At 45.0% G+C, this 26733-nt stretch overlaps 1 protein-coding gene across 3 annotated transcripts; it reads right to left on the bottom strand.

Moving 5' to 3' along the window:
- Nucleotides 1-710: 710 nt before the first annotated feature.
- Nucleotides 711-26093, bottom strand: uimc1 (ubiquitin interaction motif containing 1). 3 transcript variants are annotated; one of them, XM_088604778.1, is made up of 19 exons: nt 25726-26093; nt 24687-24756; nt 23461-23585; nt 22244-22765; nt 21434-21506; nt 13729-13781; nt 13022-13558; nt 12235-12298; nt 11665-11777; nt 10171-11082; nt 9482-9537; nt 9049-9128; nt 8332-8393; nt 6895-7108; nt 4251-4326; nt 3878-3977; nt 2610-2661; nt 1628-1670; nt 711-1032 (listed from the first exon to the last, which is right to left on the bottom strand). In XM_088604778.1, exons 1-19 carry the CDS (start codon nt 25834-25836, stop codon nt 849-851), a joined length of 3447 nt encoding a protein of 1148 aa, XP_088460904.1. In that variant the 5' UTR covers nt 25837-26093; the 3' UTR covers nt 711-848. The 3 variants fall into 3 exon arrangements, with proteins under 3 accessions (XP_088460904.1, XP_088460905.1, XP_088460906.1); XM_088604779.1 differs by having other exon boundaries at nt 22691-22765; XM_088604780.1 differs by lacking the exons at nt 13729-13781; nt 21434-21506 and having other exon boundaries at nt 22691-22765.
- Nucleotides 26094-26733: the final 640 nt, after the last annotated feature.

The following is a 26733-nucleotide window of genomic DNA, read 5'->3' as shown; positions in this document are numbered from 1 at the left end:
TTTGATGCCTTAAAATAAATAATTTCCTTACTTCAACAACCTGTACACAAAGTAGCAGTTTTGAGACTTGCACACTTAAAGGCTGTCAGAGCACTGCAAGACCATGTGGGGAAAAACAGCTGGAATGTGCGGGTAGCTGGAGAGATGAGTGCTGTTGAGTTCCATTTTATTTCAAACAGCTTCATCAATGTAAAAATAAACTTAAAATAGAAATGGAACTGTTCAGGAAAAAATGAAGTGTGCTTTTGTGATCTCGTTTCTACGGAAGCTGAGAAGCAGGAGATGTCATTTACTTGGGTCAACAATTCTAAGAAATAAAGCTGTGCTGATGCACATCCTGGAATACTGGCAGAACTGAGTGGCATTTCTTGACTTGGAGAACTACTGTAGTTCAGGCAAAAATCAGTAAGGCAGGTCATCCATCTTGCATTAAAGCAGTTCATATTCTTTCTTAAGTCTTTTGTTACCAAACCAAGTAGGGCGATTTTTCATATAGTACTGTGTTTTCAAAACCATGTCTCTTGTAAGGTTGGTCTTGGGCAGGCTGGGAATTCAGAAAAGGTCTCTTATGTGTGAGATTGGGTTATGAATTCACTTAAAAATAAATAAAACATCCAGGGCTTTCACATAAAAAATAACATTACGGCCAGGATCTCAGAACCTGAGAATTCACCGTTACAACAAACCTACCACAGAGACATCACTCTCACTTGAAAAAGATAAAAAAAAGAAATTTAATATAAAACTAATATTAACTGGGAACAGTTTACAAAAAAAAAGATTCAGGTGTAAGAACACAGTAAAAACTTCCAAATTCTGAAAAACAGGCAGTTTAGACACATGAAAATCTATCTCTTCAGCCTCCTTCTCTTCCCAGCCCTCTGGCCCGTCCTGGAGGCAAACTGCTGTTTGAAGTCCACAAGGCAGTCCTTGGCCTCGGAGATGGGGGTGAAGGCTCTAACTGGGGAGTCGCTCGGCACCTGGTCCTCTCCCGCAGCGTCATCCTCGTGGTCCAGGAGGGAGACCGGCTCGCTGGAATAAACCAGACCCGTGTCGAACGCTGAGCCTTGCAAGGCACCGTCTTAACAAGAAGGAAACATCCGAGCAGAATACCGGGAACAGAACTGATCACTTGCTTCTAGCAAGTGAAAGACACAAATCAGAAAGCCCCATTACTGACTGGCTTCCCGGAATAGGTGAGAAAACCAACCGCATGTTTCACCGGACTTTAATTTAATGAGCTGGACATAACTTCATAGTCACTGCTTATTTCGTCCAAACACTGGGCTATGCACCCCTACTCTTTTACTGTAGATCTCAACAGGGATCTTTAATGACCACAAACAGTCAGGACCTTTGCTTCATGTCTCAAAGGGCAGCACGTCTTGCTCTGTCCCCTGGTAGCACACTGCGGAATTGGGTTGCAATTCTGGTCCAGAAGGGAGACACTACTTGTCTCCACCTGACTACCACCTCAGGCAGCAACCCCACTTTTCTTGCGGGTTTCTCACTCAAGTACGGACTTACCATGGATATTTCCTGCGATCTTATCTGATCGGGCTTCAAGGGAGGCAACGTGAGGCACCACGTTATTGAAAATAAACATCATATCCATGACTCAGCTTACCTGTATTTTCTGTGCTTGAGTGATGAATGGTAAGATTCAGCTTCTGCATTTCAAGGAGAGAAAAAAAAATTGAATCCAACATGTCCACTGTCACCTAATTAGTTCTTTACGAATATGGATGCGTAATGCACCGTGTTGGAGAATCTTCCTAGCCTTTTCCTTGATAGAACATTTAATGGAAACGGGGACTTAGGTGATGTTCACGTGTATATTCACATTCCTTTGAGTTTGGAGCCGTGATACTCTGAAATTTCTGATTTTAATAAAAGGCCAATTGTGTTAATTATTACCTTTAATGCATAACTGCATTTATTTCATTTTTAAGCTTCAAATGGTTTATATTATATATACTTTATTCTAATTTAATTTTAGAGCAAAGATTCATCATTCTTTAGCACCGCCTTTATAGAACTATGGCTACAGTATATACTGACTTATAGCCATGTACACATTAAAATATTCAATAATGCTGCTATAGTAGGTTTAGTAGTTTCATGCAAATTTTCAGAGCAGCAGAACAGTTCTTCTATGCAACAGAATTGCAAAACCTGCTTATTACTTTAAGAATGATGAAAGAGGACAAAAGGGTCTCTTTGTCAAATAAGAAACAGGAAGGAAGTGTAAGAGGAAAGCATTGGCACACAGAGAGCTTTACGCGAAAGTACCACTGTTACTGCAGCTCACTTTTTACAATCTTGAAATGACATTATATATAAGAAAAGCCTTGACTGATTAAAAAAATAAATCTACCAAATAATGCATAATCACAGTCACGGTAGTGCATTTGTTATAGTCTGGCATTCGTTTTAAATTTTCTACGTTTACACATGGTGCAGTGTCGAGTGTGATCATGTTAGAAGAGAAGCACACAAGCGGTCTCATTTCAGACTGTCTACTTTGCGTTCTGAATGAAGGCAATGGTTTTAGCAGGCCGTTTCCTGCAAGCAGGAAAGAACAGGAAAAAACCCTCCTGCAGGCTTACCGATATTCTTCTGTTCGGACTGCTCCAAAGCAGTGAGGAAATCCTCTCGTCCCTGTACCAGAAAACAGGTCATTCAATACTTCAGTAAGGGTACTCTAGCTCTTCCTTAGTCATCCATTTACAAAAACACTAGCCTATCAGTGCATCAGATAAAGCTTACCGCCTAGCTTGAAATTGGTAAGGGAATAATATTTTATCATATTATTATCATATTAATCTTTACAGGGCAAGCTGCAGGTTTGTCAAGAATATAGCATTATTCATCACTCAGTGATGGTTGCTGCAACCATTTTGGTGGTGTTAGGCCTTTAGCTCATCTTTGCAGAGCTCAAAAGGTCACAAGACCTACAGTCCACAAAATTAGCTTTCAAGAGAGCAACAACAGAGATGTTACTGTCTTAATTGCCTGGAGACAACAACGCAAGCATGTTAAACAGGTGCAACAACATGTTCCAATATATTAACTGACAGTTCTTACACCCTTCAAAGATCTGTGCACCAGTGCAAAATTTGTCCCACTTTTTTCTTGCTCCTATTAGGCACGCAAGCATAACTGTCCGCATGAAAACAATAAATGTTCACTTCCCCTTTAATTTTCATACCTACAGTAACAAGCTTCTTTCTGAAGTTGCACAAGTTGCATGGTGGAGAGTGGAGGGGTGGAGGGGTTTGCTCTCGAGCAGAAAGTTCCAAAAACGGCTTCCCGTTTGTCTTAGTCATCCTCGATTGAATTTCAACTGAATTTCCTCTGTATCGGAGGACAGACTAGTCATCGCATCACAGGGTGCTGAGTGGCTCTGCAGTATCAACGGCTTAGGCTCATTTCATGCCACATGTCACAAATAACAATAAGACGTCCTTGCATTTTGGATAGCGCTTTCCAGCCCGAATGATCCGAACGCCCGTTACAAATAGGAGGCGAATACTTTCATCCCCCACTGGTGTGACACACTGCAGCCTTACTGCACAGCACAGCAGGGGGAGGAGTGAGAGGTTGCTTCACCAGTTAAGAGGGAACACCGGGGAGACCAGAATGTACGAGCCCACAGTGGAATTCAGGCCGGACACCTGGATTAACACCCCTATCCCTTACGAACGGTGTCGTCAGGACCTCAGTTTATTGTTGCAATGGAAGGCAAGACCTTCGCAAGCCTTCGGTCATCTTGGTACACAACTGGCTTGCAGGCGACAGCTGAAGGTTGAATTGGCCATTCAATAACATCGAAACAAAACCGCCAGGATGAGCACCTACAAGACAAACAATGTACCTCATCTGCTCTTCGGCGGATGCAGGACTCCGTGTGCCTCTCAAAATCACCAACAGGGACATAGCCTCTGCAGATGTAGCACTTTTCCCGTGAAGTCGACCTGCACAGCGAAGAGCAGGGGCATGAGAGCAAACAGAGATGTAACCTGTATGCAGGAACCTCTTTTCAAACACCACATTTGTTAGTTAGGCACTTAATTGTAATGGTATACCTCTTCAGTAGTACCACACTTAGGTTTTCAAGACTTAATTATGGGTGCTTAACATTTTATTAAGTTTAAGCAAAGAAAAACAGAATGAATACTCGGACTCTATAATGCAGTCCTTTACAAATTCTAGCTTGCAAGTTATACATTTAAATCTGCCATACTTACTTGCAAAAGGCTGAGGAAGTGGGTTCATTCTCATCAATGACTTGTGCTTTCCTACTACTTCTTCTTCGGGCACAACCTGAAAATATATCACACACGGCTGAAGTGCACATTTGCACAAAGCATTGTCAGACTGCTTGGCACCTGCACCTGTTATCCTCTAAGCTGCGGTCTGATTTACAGCTCAAAAGATATTCCAGTCATTTACTCATCAGACAACCCCACCACCTCAGAAGTAAAGGTTTTATATTTCAGTAGTTTTGCTGTCATCTCTCATGATGTTTGGAGTGTATTGTATAATTTGCTGTTAATAACACTGTAGGTAGGGGTCCCGATCTTTCATGTGATCACAGATTTTAAGGACAGGGAGCATTAACTACTACACTCACCTCCCAGCACCACTAAGCATTTAAGGAAAACTCAAGGCGCATTATTTCAAGGGGATTGTCCCCAGGAAGCCTGCTCCTACATTTCATGTGCATCTTTCTGCAAGCATTTCACAACACGATTGCAGATGTAGCCCTTTTCCCGTGAAGTCGACCTGCACAGCGAAGAGCAGGGGTATGAAAGCAAACAGAGAAGTAACCTGTATAAGCCATAGCTTATAAACATATATACTGTATAGCCGAACCCTGGCACACCTGTTATGATGGCAATTATACCACATACATCATACAACTGACCAGCAAAATAGACACTTTCAATTTCTCTGCACACTGCACTTTGGGGATATTGTAACTTGAGGAAACAGATACTGGGGTTTGCGCAAACGAATAACAACAGCATTATTCACTTGATATTAAAAAAAAGCAGAAGCAAATCAAATCGACAAAAAACACAGGAAGAGACCTCATGTATTGCACTTCATGTTAAAAGTTAGACAAAAGGCCAAGCCGAGCTCTCTGCAGCTAAATACTTTGCCAGGCTTAACCCTGTGCAATGAGCTCCCCACTGCCCTGCAATTCACCTACCATTACTCCATCGGGCACTAGAGTTTCAAGCAATCCTGTTCCCCCCAGGACCAGTCGACTGCCCTTGGCATCCTTAAGACAACCAGTTTTGTCGCAAATATAAATACAGTATCTAAGAAAAAAACATCTCTGCAACTATAGTGCATTCTGCATTTCACAATACGTCTGCTGCTCACATTTCTAGGACATCAATACTACTTTTCAAAGGCACCATGCAGATATCCACACGGGACTGAGGAAAGGCCACTCAGAATCAAAACGGCAGATGACCAGCCAGCTGACCGGCACCAGACGACAACGAGAGTTGGGAGAATGAATGGAAATGTAAGCATCAGTCACCAGCTGCCACTAGGTGTGATGATGTTCAAGTCAAGTCCCAAACCACTGACGAGCTACCCTTCTCTAATAAGCTCTTGTGGTGTGGTATAGTATGGTCTCATCTAGGAGCTGCTGGAGGACCTTTGCCCTTTTAAACTGCTCACCAATCAGGCAGTAAGAGGCTCTCGGATCAAATCTGGTTGCATCCCTTCGAACACAAGGCTTAAAATCTGCGTTGGCTGAACTATCAACCACAACCACGTCCAGACAGCTTCAGCACCTGTCTTCTCAAGCGGCACCCTCCTGGCATTGCGCAAGTGTGAAGAGCTGCAGTGGATAGCTACTGCAATGGTCAGCGACATACCAGTGATGAGACTGGCGAGACAGTGTCATCACAGCGTGAGCTGTGGCAAAACAAGGAACGGGTCAGCATTCTTCTCTTCCTGCAAGAAAATCTGCTATGCAGGCTAAGTACCTCAACAGGCATCCACCTCGCATCGTGATCATGCTTCACGGCAGGAGTTAGCCTTCAGGGCATATTACCTTGTCCACTATACAGCTTGTGATTCAGCCAGTCAAACATGCATTCTTTTTCTGTATTTCAGTACAGTTACATTTAAACACTGATTACTGAATAAAGCGCCAAACAGATCTTACCACCCAAATACCCAGCGATTTCAGACACCTTCTCTCCTGCTTTGCCTTTCAAGACGTACTGCTTGGATTAAAGTGTGCAATAATTTCAGTGAACAAGACCTTAACCAGAAGATTCCCACACATTATCCAAGTCCTCCGGGTACACTGTCCCTGGCTCTTACACAGAGCAGTGACTTATACTGAAGAACTAGGTCTTTGACTACCTCTGTCAGTCTTGCAAATTAATACAAAGGATTTTTCTTCAGACATGTTTCCCCATTTAAGCCATAGGTGTAAGAAAACATTCTGTATGTGCTGCTGTGTAGGTTACCAGTCATGACATGGGGACAGTTGGGACCAAAGTACTGCTAGTACACACCAAGACGCAAAAGCTGCTGGCCCTGTTCCTACTGTATTTACGAAACTTTGTGAATGAATGACTCTAAACTCGAAAACACGCAGGAATGGCCCTCATCTGGGGCAAAATAAAAAGAACTAGGACCAAGATGAACGTTTATTGCTAAACACAATAAATACACAGACATCAGGTTGATCGGTCCAGGGTAGGTGCTCTGCTGCTCCTGCAAGGTGCACGTGTGTCCTGCTAGACCGAACCAGCAGGAAAGTTCCCAGCCCTTCATGACTAGTTTTGAGTCTTCCCTGGCTCCGCTCAGCGCGGGTTCAGAGGTCAGCGGAGTTCGGCCACGAACGACCCATCTCACCCTGCGAGGCTGCCTCCTCCAGAAGCTCCTCCTCCCGGGGCCCGTCGCAGTAGGCAGCATGCACCTCAATGCGCAGGAGAGGGAAGCTCTGCATGCAGATGGGGCACTGCACGTGCTCGGCCGGTGTTTCTTTCTCCGTTACCCCCTCGACAGCGGCAGCACTACCCTCCTCCTCCTCCTCCTCCTCCACCACCACCACCACGACAGGCTGAGGCTGAATGAAGAGGAAGCAGCAGGATAAGACAGGTGTAGGACTGTGTCCAGTGAAGTAAGCCGTTCGCTGAGCTAGTTCAGGAGCTTTTCATACCAATGTAGTTTGAGGCACACAAATGAGACGCAATAATACACATCAGATGGCACTATCAACGCGGGTTTGCAGAGTGTTCAGAAGGCATAAAAACCCCAGCACAATTAATAATACTAAATAATATAATAATAATACCCTTACAGTTACATAACGCTTTTCTGGACAGTTCACTCAAAGCACTTTACGGGAGACTCCCCTCCACCGCCAATGTGTGGCACCACCTGATGATGTGTCAGCAGCCAGACAGTGCCTGTACGCTCGTCACACACCAGCTATCGGCAGGGAGGAGAGCAGAGTGACGAAGCCAGTTCACAGATGGGGATTATGAGGAGGCCATGATTGGCAAACGCCAGGGCAGCAACTTGGCCGGGACACTGGGCTAACGACACTAGTCTTGCCGAGAAACTCCCCTGTAGAAGTGCCCGTACACGGTCACACCCACACACATACCATGTGCATTGCTCCACAGTGCACTGTCAGAGACAGTGTTGTAAGAATAAACCAATAAAACTTCAGAAACACCTGCACAACTGCAACAGGATACCAAGCAAAGGCAAGAAGAGCACAAGCCAGACTATCTTAGCCTTGAGACCAAGGCCTGAAGCAGAAACTCAAGGACGAGGCCAGGCGTCTACGCACATTCGTTTTAAACACGGGAGCTTACGTACCGCAAGAGAATTTGAACTCATGTTAAAATGGTAGGGATGTGTATATCAAGCCAAATTCTGTTTATAACAGATCACTCCATATCTTGCATTTCAAAGGGCTGTATAAAGTTTGCAATGCACATGCACATTTATTGATCAGGAAGCTATTTATTCCCCATTAAGGGTCTTGGCAACCAGGAGCCTATTCTGGAAGTACAGGGCTCAAGGCGGGACTAACACTATTAATCGGCCAGTCAACAGCAGGGAGACACATCATGGACAACTACAGGTGAGAAGATTATTACTCAGTTTGCACAAAAAAAATTAGTTGAAGGCTAGGGCATATACATAGGATGACTGATTAAAAGCACTCAACAGTACATATATCTTTAACATATACAAAAGCACTCAGCAGTACATATAACAAATATCTTTGTTTACCATTTCAGCGAGACAGTTTTACAGTCAGATGATTAACATTACCTGGACACTGGCAGGTCTCTCAGAAGACAATTGCTGGGTGCCCTCATCACACAGCTGGGTCTCTAAAAATAACAAAAAGAGTAAAAATCAGATTTCCTCTGTCTATACACACTTGACTCTAAAGTACTTTATGTAATCTGATTAAACCGTAACCTTCTCAAACCACAAAAGAAATAGTTTAAGTATCCATAGGGATCGAACTCTATAAAGCATTTTCAAACTGCTCCAGTGCAATTTACCGGTTTTGCATTTATCTTAGCGAGCACAGATAGGTTAGTAGAAGATGTGGCACATAAGCTAATCTACACACCTTGCATTGCAGCGCTGGTTAGCCAAACTGGAAGATTAAGCGACTGCTATAAAACACCACCAACACCTGCGATCCCTCAAGGGAACAGCTGAAATCCTTGCATCAGGGAGCAGCAGCCACGGCTCACACAAGCAGGCTGGTACTCCGAGCAGTCTCGGCATACCGACAGCACAACCAAGAAACATCACATGACACCTCAAACCAGGAGCACCAGACACCAAACCAGCAGGATTTGGCGGGCAGAGGTCAGGTGCAAATATTTAAAATGGAAACCCGAGTTATTTCAGCAAGAGGGGGTGGGGGAAGAGGGTTCTCATTTCGAGACGAGAGAGATCCATTTAAAAAACAATAAAATCCGATTGGTAAACTCGCAGGTTTGATTCGCAGCACTCTGTGGCTCTAATTACCAGGACAGACGTCGAGCTCTGGCTCCTCTTCGCGCGGCTGGGCTGCCTCAGGTGGGCTGCCCTCCCGCAGGCCACGCCTCCTGTTAAAAGGAAAAGAGCTCAGCACGCTGAACACAAGAGCTGCGATCCCGTTTATACGCATAAGCACTGGGTCGCTCAACTCCAGTCCATCCCCACAGAGTTCCAAGTTTTCTATTAAAACTAATAAACTAGACTATATTACAAGATCAATAGTCCAATATTCTGTAAAAAGTCTTGGATCTTGTGGCATGATGTTCACCTTTAAAGCCACAAGAAATCACAACTACAGAAGCTTTAATGAACGTTTGCAACAATACATTCTACTTTTTATTTTTGGTGTTGCAGAAATGTTACAGCACAAATTCAGCTTCCACTCTGTGGTGAGCTGATCTCAGCACTTGGCTTCTCTCACCTCAAAGACAATCGCTTCCTATGGGATCTTTCCGCACTGAACAGCAATGGAGAATCCTATAAAGACAGACAACACAGGCCATCACCAAAAAAATATGGCTTCTGATTACAAATGATATTGTTTTAATCATTAAGCCCCATTCCCATTGAAAATAAATCCCCGCACATACAATATTTGTACTAGATTGTAGCCTAATTACATTCCTAATCAGTGAATACTCAGCTCAAGATGCATATTTTGTCATCACAGCTGTGGTCTCTACCGCATTGATTATTTTTAGTTAAGTCCTGTGCACGTATCCAAAGTTGGGTCCAAACTGTATTCTCAATGGGGTGACACCTCATCAGGAAGACCTAATCAGACTTTGCATATGTGTCTGTACTGCATATTACATACTGCTGTGATTTGTCTTACTCTTTTTCTTCTTAATTTTGCAGTTAACAGATTTGAAAAAAAATCCATCCTGGAACAAACTGCCTAGCCAAGTTGCCAAATATCAGGCGTCACTCAAGACATGACTGAAGATCTTCGATTACGTAAGACACTATTATTGTACATCGAACCACTTTCTAACTGCTTTACCCAATACAGGATGAGCGGCCTTATGGATCGGTATTACAAAGATATTGCTTTTCTACAGGCAGCTTTTTGCAGAAAACAACCTGACCAAAAGAAAAGCCACCACGCACCTCTTGCTCCTCCTTCTCCGCATCGTTCATGCCCCCCTCGCCGTCCTGCGGGTCATCTTCCCCCCGTCCAGCAGCCGGGACACCCTGCCGGTCCTCTTCGGGGGCTCCCTCCCCTTCGCCCTCTTCCTCCTCGTCTCCCCAGCCTCTCTCCCCAAGCTCCTGTGTCCCCCGACTCTCGTTCCTTCTCAGCCTCCGGCGTTTCTTGCACGGGGGCTCCTCGGTGGGGGCTGGCAGTACGGGGTCCCCCCACTCTGCCTTGCGCAGCAGCCCCCTCTGCGCCGCCTTCAGACTTCGCTGGTACACGTCCATCTGAGTCAGGATCACCTGCGTGTACTCGTCCGGGTCCAGGCCCCTCGGGCAGAAGGGCACGCCCCAGTAGTAGAGCACAGCTGCCTGGTCTGGCCCCCTCTTCCCCGGTTCTTGCTGCGGACCGTCTCTAAGCGACGAGGCCGGCCCGGAAGGGCTTCCCCCCTTGGCAGCTGGGCTCCCTGCGACGCTGGAGGACTTCTCTATTAAAGCCCCTGGATCCCGGCCTCCAGCTGCTGCTGCGGCGCCGGTTTTTGGGACGAGGAACTTCCCGGGGAGGCAACTTCCTCCACTCTCTGCCCCCGGCGCAGTGCCTTCGTCCCCTGGGCCTCTCTTGGGAAGCCGAGGGTTCTGCCTGGGGTCAGGAGCTCGAGTCTCCTGGGTTTGCAGCAGGAACCTCGCCTCCCGGAAGCTGCCCACCAGCTCCTGACTCCGCTGACCCTGCTCTTCTTGCTCGAGGACATGATCGGTGGTATGCCCAGACTTACACGGGGCACAAGAGAAGGTCTTCAGCCGGGTCTCGGACTCTGAGGAGCTGGCATCCTCCAATACTGTATTTTTTGGAGTAACTTGAGTCTGGTCCGTCTCGTGCCTCTCCTGGTTTTCCTGAACCAAAGAACCACACATTTATAGTCTCGAACCAGGAAGACTACAGGGAGACCTAATCCATGTGTTCAACAAGAGACCGACAAAGGCAAGGCAGTCTTGAGAATCGACATTGAAACAAGAACCAGGGGGCATAAGTGTAATGGAAGTGCATTTAAAACCAAGGACAGGAGGTGTTTCTTTAGGCAAACGTACAGGAGAGTGCTGAACAAGCAGATATACTGAACACGCCCGACAACCTGGTTTCGTTTAAGAAGCATCTGGATCAGATGAATAAGCTACTATCAAACTGGCTTGATGAAACAAAAGGCTTACTTTTAACCATTTTTACACTCCCTAAAACCAATCAAAGACTTCCACTGATAATCAAAACAATTATTGTCATACCACTCATCTATGTAGATTTATGTGAAGAAAAACCTAACAAGCATAAAAGACGTGGCATTCTGAATTTCAACATCTACAGCCTAACACACCTCAGGACTGGAGAGATACACGCTTTAAGTGTTATTATTAATTACACTACTAAAGCAAATCAAAAATACTGAGAGAGAAAACTGAGATACCAGACTGTTCATTAACCTTCTTGGGATCTTCCTCTTCATTCTCGTCTTCTTCCTCAGCCCAGTGCAAGGTCATTTGACTTGGAAACCCATCGTTCAGTTTCACACTACAGGTGGGCAACTCATCCTTGTCTGAAACAACATGCCCGTAGGAGTTTTTATAAGCTTTTATTTGTTCCCAGTGTGCCCTGCCATTTTTAATCAGAACAGAACAGGGTAAAGACATCACTCTTGCACAATGCACAGTGCACAGTCCCTGTATAATGCACAAGACCATAATACTGTATTTGTGCATGGTCCTGCTATATACAGTATACAGTATACTGCTCGCTGTTCCTATATCCTTACACAGCAAGTTATTTTTTATTCTTGCAAAATGGCTTATCTTCATGCTAAACCAACCTTGCACCCTGTGCTTCCAAGATAAGCCTCAGGGTTGTTGTGATCGTCACTAGGAATTAGCGTTGTTCTCCAAATGAATGCATGGATTTCACATACTACGGCTGCTGCTTTCGTTGCACTAGGTTTGCCGTCATTTTACAATGCTACTGCTCGCGCACAGAGTGAAACAATACACAGGGAAACTTACTAGGCGTCTGCAGCCTGCTTTGCTGCTCCCTGCCTCTCTGCTTCAGCTGTCCATCAGCAATTTCCTGAGGTCAGAACCAAAGCAAAACAACAAAAAATACATGCGATACATTCTGGCATTTCATTCATGGTGTTAAAACGATGTAAGAATAAGAAAGAGAACAATCAATTTCTTTGTAAGTTATTGTTTTGTTAGTAATCATATTTCTTCCCCAAAGTTACCTCCCTATATGAGTTTAGACATGGAGTAGCAATATTTATGTCTGCATAAATATGTACAGAGATTGTAAGCACATCATATTCGATGGTGGTTAATTCACATGAAATCTTTAGTTATGCTTGCTAGCATGAATAAGTAATCAATAAACTTATTTATTAGCAAGTATTGCTTTACTAAATACTAAAACTTAAAAGCAGACCTGTTTTGTTGTTACTTTCAGCTTGAAGCTGGTGTGACTTTTTTTGTCTTTAATGTATTATATTATAGCACATAAGTGTTACTAATTTAAATCCCAGTTGACAATGAAATGATGCAGATGTTTACCAATGAATATACTATGAAATCAGTTAATTCACTGTGTTATGAAGTCGTTCTTACCAATGAGGGTAATGAAGTATAAAATGACAGCAAATTTGTTTAATTCCTGAAAGTCATGTTCATCAAAGGCATATGATCATTTTGCAATAACTTGCACAGATGTGGAGTAGGCGATCCCAGATTTCTCTGCAAGAGTTTGCTTTTAGGATTGTCAAACCACAGTGATTAACCTGCTCCAGTTTCCTCTTACCTCAGTGCATCTCTCCTCCTCATCAGCCTGTGGCCTTCTATTCTGAGCCGGGCTGTTAAAGCTCCCCTTCCTTCTTGTGGACAGTCTGCGTTTAGAGACGTCTTTGTCACCGAGATCCAGGCTGCAGGAGGGCAACTCTTCTAAATTCTCTTGTCCGCCCGCACCTCCATCCGTCTGCTCACTGCCTTGGAGAATCTGCCTTCTCCTGGTGCTCACGCTCGGGGCTGTCGGTCTCCCACCTGTGCCCCCCTTGGAGAAGACAGGGCTCTCAGGAAGTGGAGGGCAGAGTCTTGGGGAGGACTGAGAGCTCTCCGAAGGCACGTGGTCTTGGGAACACAAAACAAATCCCGTTTCCTTGCAGCTGCCCACCACTTCTTGACTCAGCTTCTCCAGGCGCAGGACGGGTTTGTGAAGTGCCCTGAGCAGGGACTCGGAATCTGAGGAGCTGCCATCCTGAAGCTCTGGGTATTCATTTTGGCCCTCTTTAACCTGCCTGGATTGGGAATTTGGGCGTTTTTTCCTGGTGGGACGTCTCTTCTGCAGAAACATTAAAAAAAAAAATGTAACGAGAAACAAAACACACAAGAGAATCACAGCAATTTCACATGGCACAAGTCAAAGACTATCACTTCAGGTTCTTAAGACTACTGAACGGGACACAGAAACAAAAGGAACAGAATCCAGTTACAAGGCTCAGTGATAATTACACGGCTGCTCTGGGCTCTCTCTGTGTCCCGCTCTCTGGCCCCAGAACCGTGATCTGTAACAACAAGGCAGTCAGAAAAACAAATGAAAAGACAATCAGATGCTTAAGGAAAAGGAAAACTTATAACTTATGTAGAGAAAACCGGTTCAGGGACGCCAAATATGTAATCATAGTGGCTCTCTGAAGGCACCAGTTCTGTAGGGTTTGGGCATTTACTGAGACAATTATTAATTGTAGCAGTAAATCACAAAGTTGATTCTTTTGGTGGCTTTAGAATCCAACCATGCGATATAACTCAAACAACGCACACCCACAGGTACTAATACACGAGGATACATTTATTAATACATAGAATATGCATATAAACCTAACAGATCTTATCGAGAGGGTTATCAGAATACAAAAGATATATATTCAATCAGTTACAAAGAGTTATACATATCAAGAGGACATACGTTCAGTATATCATTCATTAAGACCGTTTCGTAAAGTGAACTTGGTTACAACTTCTACATTAGATACTCAAACAAGTACATAACTCTTAGGAATTAAATTGATATCAACTGGTTGGGATAACAATTGAATTCTCGAGCTGTAATGCATTGAAGTTGAATACTCATCCAATCTCTGGGGATTCAGATCTCCTGCGGGCACAAAGAAACAGTTGCAGGCTGTTGCTGTCCAATCCGCGCTCTCTGGCTCGGTGCCAGGCTGTGCTGTGCGGCTCGCGACGGTGCGTTGCTGATGCTCACTGACCGGCTAGTTAGTGTTGGCTTTAACTAGCAAAGTTTGTGCACAGGAGAAAAGATGACTGTGGGTCCCAGCAAGTCAGGAAGAGGACCGGTTCGTTCCTAATGAAGAGCTAGTTCTGAATAGTGATTCAGCTGTCCACAGTTCCGACCTGTTCAGGAGGCCTGCTGCTGGTTACTCTCTGGCAACCTCCACTCTAGACTCTTAGAACAAAGGAAAGTTCTGGCACTCGGACACACTGGCCGTTCCGTGGTTGTCCGGGCTGAGTCTCAGGATGGTCAGGAGGCGCGCTGCGAGAATGTCCTGCCCTTGGGAGCCTTCTGCTCCTGGGCCGTCCTGCCCTGGAATTCTCACAGAATCTTGTTGAATCTGAATCTGAATCTGAATCTTGTCTGAATCTCCCAGGCTCTCTGTGTTGCCTGTTTTTACCTGGAGGAACTTCAGCTCATTGATTGGCTGAAAGTTCCATGGGCATCAGAGTCCCACGTGGGTTACTCGGCCCTACCAGTCCCTGATTGGTTGATCAAGGTGAGATATGAGTCACTTAGTCCTGACACTTAGGAATGCAATCCAGATGTCCAACTCGCACTCCCTAGACAGATAGGCACCAATGGATGACCATTGATCATGATAGCCAGGCTTAGCTAAGTGCATCCCCCTTTGGGAGCTGTCCTTGGACCTTAAATCACCTTGCATGAATGGTTTCTCTGTGGCTGCACCACAGAGATGAACAGAGAAATGAGGCCTCATTTGGGAAGCTCAGAAACACTTAATTCTGCCTTATTATTAAGCCTCGCCGCTACATATCCCCCCTTTTTGAAGGTCACGAGGTCCCGAGGCATTGTTGCCTTCAAAACAAAACAGAGTTAAGTGATGTCCCTTGCCATTAGAACATTAATCTTAAATGTCTACATTACTCCTCGAGAATTCATACCGGAACCAGCATTGGATACAAACAGGATGAATAACATCTGGAGTATGTATAAACACGGTAGGAGACATTATCTCAGTCTAGGAATTACACATCAGGAAGTTCACTGTCAATATCTGATACCTCTGTGGTAGATATTTGGGGAGAAGTCACTTCCTTTCTTTTGACATGCTACCTTTGACTCATTCATGCTACCCAGAGTACATCTTGATGTGAGAGTACATCATTCAGAGTACACTGTCAGTCATGATCCAGCTACCTGGCAGTAGTGTTACAATAACAACAGTTCCTGTTCCCAGCCCCCGATAAACCACAACACCTGTGTTGGGTATCTGCTAGGGTGGTTTGGAGGTTTGTTCCATTAAAGCAAACTAACTACCTGTACCTCTTCAGGGCTTACTGTTTCTTGGATTTCTATCCAATTGAATAGTGTGGCACCTGAAGGCATCTTAGACCTCAAGTTTGGTCTTATATTGTCTGGTTCCAGACCGTACAGTGTTAAGTTACCATGCTGTACTATGGCCTCCTCGGGAACTTACAGGAAAACTATTGGTTAGGTAGCTGCATTGTGGTAGCTGTATCATGCCCGTCACAAGTCATAGTGTCAGTTAAATGTGGTGTGCTGACCAGCCATTTACTTCCCACCTGCTCTTCATGGGGTTCATTAACCTCCCTCTGCCCATTAGTAGCTTTACACCCTTCATTGGTGAATCGTTTAGACACAGCCAATGGATAGCTTTGGTAGCCATACCCATCTCAAGATTTGGAACCGAATTCAATCTTGGTTTGCCTTCTGGGTGAGCTATGAGCGATGGGGTTAATGTCACATACTCCTCTACTGAGAAGAGTGGAATCAAGTGGGTTGGGATTTGTGCCATGGTTAGACTGGCTACAGTGGCACTAAACTCCCTTAACAGGTCTTGTGTCAACATTCTGGCCTGTTGCACACAAGCATAAACCCACTGTATAACACCAACAATCATGTCCACTGTTTGGGGAATAAGGTTTAACCCTGTTGCATAGGAAGTTGCCTTTAGGGTTTTCCCTAAGCTTTCCAACTTTTGCTGCTGTTGATACAGTCTGTCACTACCCTCTGGCATCTCTGACACCTGCCTTCTTGGGGCAGTCAGGGTGAGAGTGCCAGTAGCACACAAACCTACCAGAAAAAGCAAACGTGCAACAGTGGCGGCAGCAATCAGTCCTCCCAAAAGTCTTTTCGGGTGGCTGATCCCAGTCATCTCCTTCTGAGTGACTGTTGCCTTTCTAAGCTGGCGCAGCGTGTACATGGTGTCTTTCTCAGTATGCCCTGTGGCATCTTGGGCACCAACATCCTGGAAATCTGGGGAGATCTGACGCAGCGGCTGATGCTGCTCCTCCGTTTCCAGGGCATCTGCTTTTTCGATTTGTTCATGCCTGTGCTCTAGGAACCCTGCAGGGAGTGGTGCAGCGGTGGAGCATGCCTGACCCTCGGCTGAGTGGTCATCTGGAGCACCTGAGTGATCTGGGATTGTTATCCTATTCTCACTGTTCAGGTCCACCCTGCACACTTCCTGATTGAGGAATCCCTCTATCGGCATGTTTACAATCTTTCGCTGGGGGTAGGTGTAGGACACCTGCTCGCTCCCCCCTTCCCTCGCTAGGGGTTCAGGGAGCTGGCCCAGCACTGGGATAGCTAGTTCACTGTCTTTGAACTCACTATCACTCACCAGGCCCATGTCAGTGCAGGCGGGGATTCTGACACCTCTCTTTGCAATGTCCTGCACTGGCAGGCGGGTGACTTTACCATCCAGCTCCAGTCTGGCTGAACCACTGTTGGTCAGACTCAGACTGACAGACTGAGCTGGTGGCTGTAAGAAAACCGGCTCGGCTTTCATTCCCTGTCCCTTCTGGGGGACTGGGTGTGTTGGAAACCCTGCCGTTGAGGCAGGAACAATCAGGTCAGTCTCACTCACTACCTGGTAGTCGTGAGAAATAATGTTACCTGACTGCAGGTTCCCTGGGTCAAAGCAGAGGGAATCGGCATCTGGGATCAGGTGTGTCCACAGCGCAGTAGTCTCAGCGTCCAGCTGGACCTCCTGTCTAACCTGTGAATGTTGCACTAGGGGCACCTGGCGGTGGCCCTGTGACAGCTGCTCAAGCAGATCCTCACTAATAGAGGACCTCTCAGGGCTAAGGGTGAGGGCTACATCACCAACCTGCTCTCCTGCCATCTGGATCCCTTCCACCACTGCGGGGTGGTGGTCCTGACCCCTCTTGGGTGCCAGGGTGTACAGGGAAAGCTCCTTTTCATCGCCAGGTGGGGAGATCTGCTCCTCTTTAGGGATGTAAAAGGTGTGTGCTTTACCTGGTGGATCAGGCGGCTGCTCGGAGCAGCGCTCCTGTGGCAGGGAGGCTGTTGGGACCTCAGCCGGGACAGGACTTCCCTGTATATCTGGGGAACAAGGAAATATTTTTATTTCTTGTCCAGAGGGAACAGAAGGAATCTCCGCATAGGCTTCTGTGTTCGGTGGGCACTGAGTGAGCACAGTCTGCCTCTTGGCCCCCCTTTCCTTCTGTACAGAAGGCTTAGGAGCCTTGACCTGTTTCCACACCTTGCCTTTCTGGTGATTCACCAAAGGTTCCTCTCTGAGTCGCATGCCCTTTTCTTTTCCTACCCGTTTGAGCTTGCCGTGTGACTTCAAACACCTTTCAACCTCAGTGTCAATCAGTGTCTCACTGGGTAAGACATCTCCCATGGCAGCCTTGAAGTAAAAGCTTCTTGCTTTTCCTCTGCGTTTTACTGCCTGCTCTGTGACTTCAGGGGTGGAGTCAGCACTCACTTGGGAGTGGCTGACCTTATCCAGGCAGGAACCCTTCCGCTCAATCAGATAGACTGAGGGAGGGAGAGGGGGCGGGTCTCCGCCTCCTCCAGTGGAGAGTATCAGCTCATTCACGCTTCCGGCAGCCTTGGGGAGCGGTTGTCCCTGTCCTAATAAAGCTTGTTCCAGCCTGGCCAGGCGGGCGGCTACTGAATCCTTTTGTTCAGCCTTATCTAGCCCTTTCCCTCCCCCGGTGTTCTCATGGCACTTAGGACGCTGGGTGCGGTCCTGTGTGAGTGCTTTGGAACGGGGCTTAGCCAGCTCAGGAGCCTGTGCTCCTTCGAGCAGGGGGGAATTAACCCTGCTGGCTCTGACGGCGAACGCAGTCGCTTTAGCAACTTTTTGCTCAGAGCGACTTTGGACATCATACTCCCAGGCTTTCTGCACGAATCTCTTAATATCAGTCATTTTCATGGTCTGTGCATCTGTATGCATTAAGATCATCTTTCTGACTGACGGGTGGAGATTCGCAATGAATAAACCCTTGAAATGTGTGTTCTCTTCGCAACCCTCATCATTTCGCCCTGCAAAATAAGTTCGTCTAAGTCTCTCGTAATATTCTCGAGGGGACTCTGCTCTCTCGTGCTTAATGTTAAGTGCGGCGGCTATCGCGGCAGTCGGGTCAATAAACGCACTGTATTCTTCGATAAGTGCTTGACATAGCTGCTCAAAGTCATTACAGACTTCTTTCATCTGCCTAGCCATCCACTCATGTACAGCTCTGCTGGTAGTTTTTCTAACCAGAAACACTTTCTCCTGTTCTGTGGCGTTTGGCAGGTACTGCAGGTAATACCTGAGGTCTTGAATATAACTCTCGATATTATTCTCTGACACTGCCGGGTCAAATCTCTCTATGTCCTTCGCTAGCTCTCTCAGAGAATGGAGATTTATCCTTCTAGCTTCTCCGCTGACGGAGATATGGAAGAGATCGTGGTCAGACCTGTCGCTGCTAGAGAGAGTGCTTAATAGCGACTCGAACTCAGACCTTTTAGCAACCATCGTTAAACTTAAAGAGTATTACTTTTAAGTACGAAATCACAGTTTTACCACAGAAAACCACAAGATCAAGTATGCAATCAACCCGGTAGATCGCAAAAGATCACAAAACAATCAAGCACTGCTTAAAGAGCAAGGGGAACTTTTTCTTTCGGCTTTCAGCACACTGTATTGTCGTGTATGAAACCCGCGGCGTTTTATATGAATTATTCCGCTTGGTTGACTCATTTCAGTCTTGCCACGCCCGTGCCAGGGACGCCAAATAAATGTAGAGAAAACCGGTTCAGGGACGCCAAATATGTAATCATAGTGGCTCTCTGAAGGCACCAGTTCTGTAGGGTTTGGGCATTTACTGAGACAATTATTAATTGTAGCAGTAAATCACAAAGTTGATTCTTTTGGTGGCTTTAGAATCCAACCATGCGATATAACTCAAACAACGCACACCCACAGGTACTAATACACGAGGATACATTTATTAATACATAGAATATGCATATAAACCTAACAGATCTTATCGAGAGGGTTATCAGAATACAAAAGATATATATTCAATCAGTTACAAAGAGTTATACATATCAAGAGGACATACGTTCAGTATATCATTCATTAAGACCGTTTCGTAAAGTGAACTTGGTTACAACTTCTACATTAGATACTCAAACAAGTACATAACTCTTAGGAATTAAATTGATATCAACTGGTTGGGATAACAATTGAATTCTCGAGCTGTAATGCATTGAAGTTGAATACTCATCCAATCTTTGGGGATTCAGATCTCCTGCGGGCACAAAGAAACAGTTGCAGGCTGTTGCTGTCCAATCCGCGCTCTCTGGCTCGGTGCCAGGCTGTGCTGTGCGGCTCGCGACGGTGCGTTGCTGATGCTCACTGACCGGCTAGTTAGTGTTGGCTTTAACTAGCAAAGTTTGTGCACAGGAGAAAAGATGACTGTGGGTCCCAGCAAGTCAGGAAGAGGACCGGTTCGTTCCTAATGAAGAGCTAGTTCTGAATAGTGATTCAGCTGTCCACAGTTCCGACCTGTTCAGGAGGCCTGCTGCTGGTTACTCTCTGGCAACCTCCACTCTAGACTCTTAGAACAAAGGAAAGTTCTGGCACTCGGACACACTGGCCGTTCCGTGGTTGTCCGGGCTGAGTCTCAGGATGGTCAGGAGGCGCGCTGCGAGAATGTCCTGCCCTTGGGAGCCTTCTGCTCCTGGGCCGTCCTGCCCTGGAATTCTCACAGAATCTTGTTGAATCTGAATCTGAATCTGAATCTTGTCTGAATCTCCCAGGCTCTCTGTGTTGCCTGTTTTTACCTGGAGGAACTTCAGCTCATTGATTGGCTGAAAGTTCCATGGGCATCAGAGTCCCACGTGGGTTACTCGGCCCTACCAGTCCCTGATTGGTTGATCAAGGTGAGATATGAGTCACTTAGTCCTGACACTTAGGAATGCAATCCAGATGTCCAACTCGCACTCCCTAGACAGATAGGCACCAATGGATGACCATTGATCATGATAGCCAGGCTTAGCTAAGTGCATCCCCCTTTGGGAGCTGTCCTTGGACCTTAAATCACCTTGCATGAATGGTTTCTCTGTGGCTGCACCACAGAGATGAACAGAGAAATGAGGCCTCATTTGGGAAGCTCAGAAACACTTAATTCTGCCTTATTATTAAGCCTCGCCGCTACACTTATGTTTGTTCTCCTTGAGTCAGGTTTAGAGAGAGCTCAAAATAACCAGTTGGTAACATGGTGAGAATTCTGGTATGTTGGTCTAGTAACAGGTTTTTTTAAGAACAGATTTCTGAAGAGCTTGGAAGTCAAAGAGTATGCAGCTAAGCACTGACAGGAAACAAAACCATAGGGCAAGTGAATAAACAGGGATTCATGTAAAAGGGACATTAACCACCTACTCTAGATTCTACCCACACCAAAGAGACGCCAAAAACAAAGTGATTTTTAACCAGTTTTGACTCAATTGCATTTGCCACAACAGAAGTCAACCTAGTTAGCTAATTACTTTTATCCAAAGCTAACAACTGAGCCCATTTACACAGCTGAGTATTTTACTGAAAGAGTGAAGGTGGAGCACTCACTCCAGGTCCACTCAAGTCCAGAATCCTGACCACTGCAGCCCAACATAGCTACATAACTAACAAACAAAACCTACCAATGCTTTGTACGTTTCTCCTTTGACAGCCTTTGCGTTTTTTCTGGAAAGATTTCTCTGATAGTGTTAGACACTGAAGAAGAAAACAAATATTTAAGTTCAATCGTAAAATGAACTTTTTAGTAGTGTATTTGCCCAAGAAGCTGACAGAAAGGAATTAAAAACAATCTTAAATGTGCCTAAATTAACATAAAACCTGTGGGAGAAATTAGCCTTGCAATTACTGTAGGTTGACTTACAGTCCATACTGAGTTTACTCAAATACTCAATACAAATTTCAGCCCCTCTTGCTTCCAAATTTACACTTCCGCTCCTACAGGTAGGTCACAACGTACAGTACTAAAAACAATTATCAACCATTGAACAAAAGATATCCGATTGTACAAGCATTTTGAAAGGGTTTTTTTAAAGTTTCAAACATGAAAAATATATTCCTTTGAACTTTTCCTGCTGAACCATATTTCACACTTAACATTTGTTAAAGTCTTATATGAAAGAATCACATACCCTGCATTCACAGATTGAACTAATTATTTACAGCCACACCATGCTATCTGACATGCCTCCATTGTTCAAGAGCAGGGTATTGAAAATCTGGTCTGTATCTGTGGAGGCTGCCCATACTACATTTATGACTGCACTAACATATACAGATAACATCTATTTGCTATACTCCACATTGTTTAGGACTGCACTGGAATTTCTTACTCCCCTAAATGTTTACATTATGTCCACTTAGAAAGGAAATGTCCAAACAATGACACAACCCACAGTCAATGACAATATTACACTGCAGAAACCTGTACTGACCTTCTTGGACCACAGATCGGACCCTGTGCTCTCTATGAACGGAGAGTGGGACTGCAAGCTGCCCTGTCTCAATCTCTTGATGGTGCCAACCGGCGTCACTGGAAAGATCCCACCACTCCTGGCTCCCTTCCCTTCAGCCCTTTCCCAGACTGGGAGCACAAGCTTCCACCTCGGACACTGAAGTGACCTTTCGGGGACCGCAGGGCTCCAGGTCAAAGGAGGAGGAGGTCCAGAAGCTTGGCTAGGTGTTGGCATTACCGGGAAGCGTTGAGAGAAGATGACACACCCTGACTCCTGGCAACTATGCATCACATCTGGGCTCAGTTTCTTCAGGAGGAGGACAGGAGTTTGACCCAAAGTGCTCTTTCCTGAGCGGAACCCAGGATCTGACTGGCTCTCACTCCTGCGACAGGGCTCATGACGGGAGTTCTCTTTCCTTTTACTTACTGTTTTCTGGGCAGCAAACTCTTCTCGCTCTTCAAACGAGCTGGTCTGGTCGGGATCATCACATCTGCTGCTTTCCTGAAATACCAGAAACGTTAACTCATTAAAACATAAACAAATCGCAGACAGATTTATGTGCATCCTAATACTTTATTTGATTACACTGTTAGAAATTAGTGAAATAAACTGCGTCGCCAATGCCCTAAACTTTACGAAAAATCTAAACTCATGTTTAGAGGGAACATAAAGCACCTGTGAAAACAAAAGCACTACGTACTGTACATAATTTGCAACAGGCTGCTGGAAGTTTCAATTGAATCTACAGCTAAACAAAACTAGTGAATGAGAGTGGCACACGTGCTTGTGATAGTGTCAGGGTAGAGGTATACAGGATTAATAGATCAGACCCTGAATACAGCATAGTGTATTTCCCCTCTGTAGTCTGAAGACTACAATTCCCAGAAAGTGCTGGGGCTCAGAACAGAGTTTATGATTAGAAACACGTTACCTACTAGTAATTCTAGTCGTACTTAAAGGGAAGGGCTGCACTACGAGAGCGAGACTGCGAGAAGTCTTTGCATGAGTACAGACCTACGTATTGGACAAAACCCTCGAGAAAAGGACGTTTCTGTATGGAATTTCCCACCACCCCCCCCACACACACACACACATCCAGCAGCATGAAGGAAATCCCTGAGCTTTGCCTTCTCCCCACACGTCACACTTCCATTCAGCATGCACGGGACAGCTCTTAGAATAAACACATGAAGTACATGTAGACTCTCCACTATTGCCCTCCTCACGGCTTCGTCCTCCTCCTTGTCCCGCTGCTTGGTCCGCCTGGCTTCCTGTTTGCTCATTCGCATGGCCAGGCTCACCATTTCGTCTTCTGTCATCTCTGAAGAACAAGAGCATCTCCATGACTCAAGGGACAGGCCTGTCTCCCAGTTAGGTTGCTAAGCGGCCTAGTACAGGGTTTGGGTAGGAGGAGGGAGGGACAAAGTACGACTCTCAAGGTCATTTTCTATGTCCCACAGAAAGAAAGGCCGCCCTCACTAACTTTCTTCTTTTGGTGACACCAAACAATTTTTATTGTTTATTGTACACTGTACCTCCCCTTAGAAGGCAATTAACAATCATAATATCTTCACTGTTAAGAAGTCCAAAACTGTTAATTAATCATGGATATAGTATCGTATTTTCTACATTACTAACCATTACCGTGCCTTCTGTCACAAAAAAATATCATTGAGATGCCTTGTCCAGCAACTCTCCATGAGACACACAGACAGGGAGAGAAGCTGGGGGTCAGAGCGCAGGGTCAGTCATTTATACAGCGCCCCTGGAGCAGCTGGGGTTAAGGGCCTTGCTCAGGGGCCCAACAGAGTAGGATTCCTCTGCCGGCCGCGGGAAACAGACCTGCACAAATCTCAATTGTTAAGGCAACCTTTCAGAATGAAAACAATTAAACAGTTCAAATTAAGGTAAGTTATGGGTCCAACCTACAGGTTCAGGACTGGGAGCACCTGACCTAGACAAAATGACTAAACATCACCCAACACCTTCTGCACACAAGGGGCTCATGCAGAAGCCTGTCATACGTACATGAAATGCACTGGAGCCCGTGGGGAAGAGCACTACTCCTGCTTTAGGAGGCACTTAATGTGACAGAATAATAATAATAATAATAATAATAATAATAATAATAATAATAATAATAATAATAACAATAACAACAACGACTATTTATAGAGCACATTTCATACAAATAGCAGATCAAAGTGCTTTACAAACCAAGCGTAAAAATAAAATCTTAAAAATAAGAGATATACTTTCAGTTGTAAAGGAAAACACTAATACAGTAAAGCAACATTAATGTCAATTTATGCTTGAAAATTAAATAAATAAAAATTAGGAAAGTCATAATAAAATAAGAACAATAAAAGATAAATAGAAAAGAAAGATAAATAGAAAGAACACTTAATAATTAAAAACCTACCTCGAGCCTGTCCACTCTGCTGTCGTGCCTGCAGCCTGTCTTCCCTTGACAGGAGAACGTCGTGCTGTTTCTGTAGGTAAGGACACAAAGGTGCAGCACATTTCATCACCAAAGCTGCTGTTTCAAACTACAAGAGATCACTGCATCGTGAACATACGAAAAGTGGCAAACGAAAGGAGGCCATCAGGTCCACTTGGTTTGTTCGATGTTTTAATCGATGACTGAATTTAAAATCTTTATCGGGCAATTTTTTTTTTAAGTACACCAGAATTTTGACCTCAACTAACCGACTGTTCCAGACACTCCTTGTATATAAAGGTGCATTTCCCATCCGCCGACCTGAATCAATTTTAGGACAGAGAAAAAGCTTCCAGTTGTGACACCACATTCTTATTTCACTTCCGATCCTGATATAGTCCTCTGTTTTTACTTATTTGAACTTCAGATACTTGATCCAAACCTCCTCTTAATCTCCTTTGCTCTAGAACAGGGGTGGTTAACTAAATTCCTGGAGGATGTAATGTCTTCTGCTTTATTCTTCTTCTCCGTCAGAAGCTCACACCCCTGTTCTAGACTCAAGAGATCTACAGTAGTTCCTTTAACCTGTCCATATGTAACAGTCCCAGAAATCAGGATTGGTAAGGGCTGATCTTCCTTGGAACTTATCTAAGAGAAGAATGCACTTTTAGTGGCATGGGGCGGAAAACCCTATACAAGTCGAAAACAGAATGGGGTAAAAAAATAAATAAAGGCATGCAGAGCTCCTATGCGTTTCAGTTCCCGACAACACTTTAAAAATTGCGCCCAGAGCGGACAGCCGGAACTCAAACCCGTTACTGTTGACAACCCGCAGACTCGCTCATCTCGCTCGATTCCTCAGTATCCTCGCCCGAACATGCGTTTGGTATGCCCCTTTAGACTTTTTCCTCCCCCCAATAAGAAGGGCAATACTGAATAAAAAAATTAAATTGAAGACGTCTCAAAGCCGCGTCTGCTAGCTATGATAAAAAAACTTTGAAGGACAAGGACCAGCACAAACCTCGCTTTCTGCGTCAGACACAACAACAAACTCGCCATTGTTTTCAGCGAGATGTCTCTTCTTGGGCACTTGGTCCGCTTCCCTCGCACGAATTCGCCTTTTCTGCGGCATACCGTCAGCATACTACATACCACCCTGGCTTTTACAGTATGGAAACAATAGCCGAATAGGCTGGAATAACGATCTGTGCGGTTCCCACTGAGAGATGAAAACCTCAGTATGGCTGCTCAGCCTTGGTTGCTTGGCGCACTGGTGGGTGCCACTTATTAGTCAGCTCGCAAAATACGAATTATTGCAGTTGCACTGACAGCAGACCTCTTACGGTAAGACGACTCACAAAGGTCGCCATATTTCCCTCGCTCACGTGATCTCCCAGCCGCAAAGAATGCTGGGTGCATTCTCGTTTGCAACTGTTCAGTAATGCAAACCAAGAGCAGGTGTTAATGTTTACGCTTAAGTAATTTTGGCATGCATAAATATCAACACACTGTATTGATTCACTCAACATATTGAATTAGTTGTTTTGGAGCTCGTAATTCCAGTCTGTAAAAACTCGCTGAAAATCTGAAAGCTATCCAAACAAAATTCAGAGCATGATTTCTAAGAATGGTACTAAGCGCTCTCGTTTGCTTTTGTTGTATTTTAAGAAAAATGTCTCCGGTTTATGAATACATTGACCGAATATTAACTTGTGATGTGAGGAAATGTAGAACACGACAATGTTTTATTTCTAATTTATTCATATTGAAATTTGGGAGAGTAATCTTATTTGCAATCACAAGGGATAAATCTCATATGTCTTGGGCTTTAAAGGATATGGCGTCTCCAACAAAGGCAATCTTCGCTACGAATTACTCCATTTGATGGTTTGTCCGTACAAAAGACATTCTTTTTGCTCTTTCGACTTTATTTTGAATACAGGAGTGAGGCAGGATACACACTGGGCAAACACTCAAACACTCTCAGCAGGGCCAGTTTTACAGAAGTCAGGTGTCCTACCGACTTTAA

The sequence above is a fragment of the Lepisosteus platostomus genome, chromosome 13 (assembly GCF_059453375.1).
Source record: "Lepisosteus platostomus isolate fLepPlt1 chromosome 13, fLepPlt1.hap1, whole genome shotgun sequence".
Taxonomy (NCBI): domain Eukaryota; kingdom Metazoa; phylum Chordata; class Actinopteri; order Semionotiformes; family Lepisosteidae; genus Lepisosteus; species Lepisosteus platostomus.
This window is presented reverse-complemented; position numbering and strand designations above follow the sequence as displayed.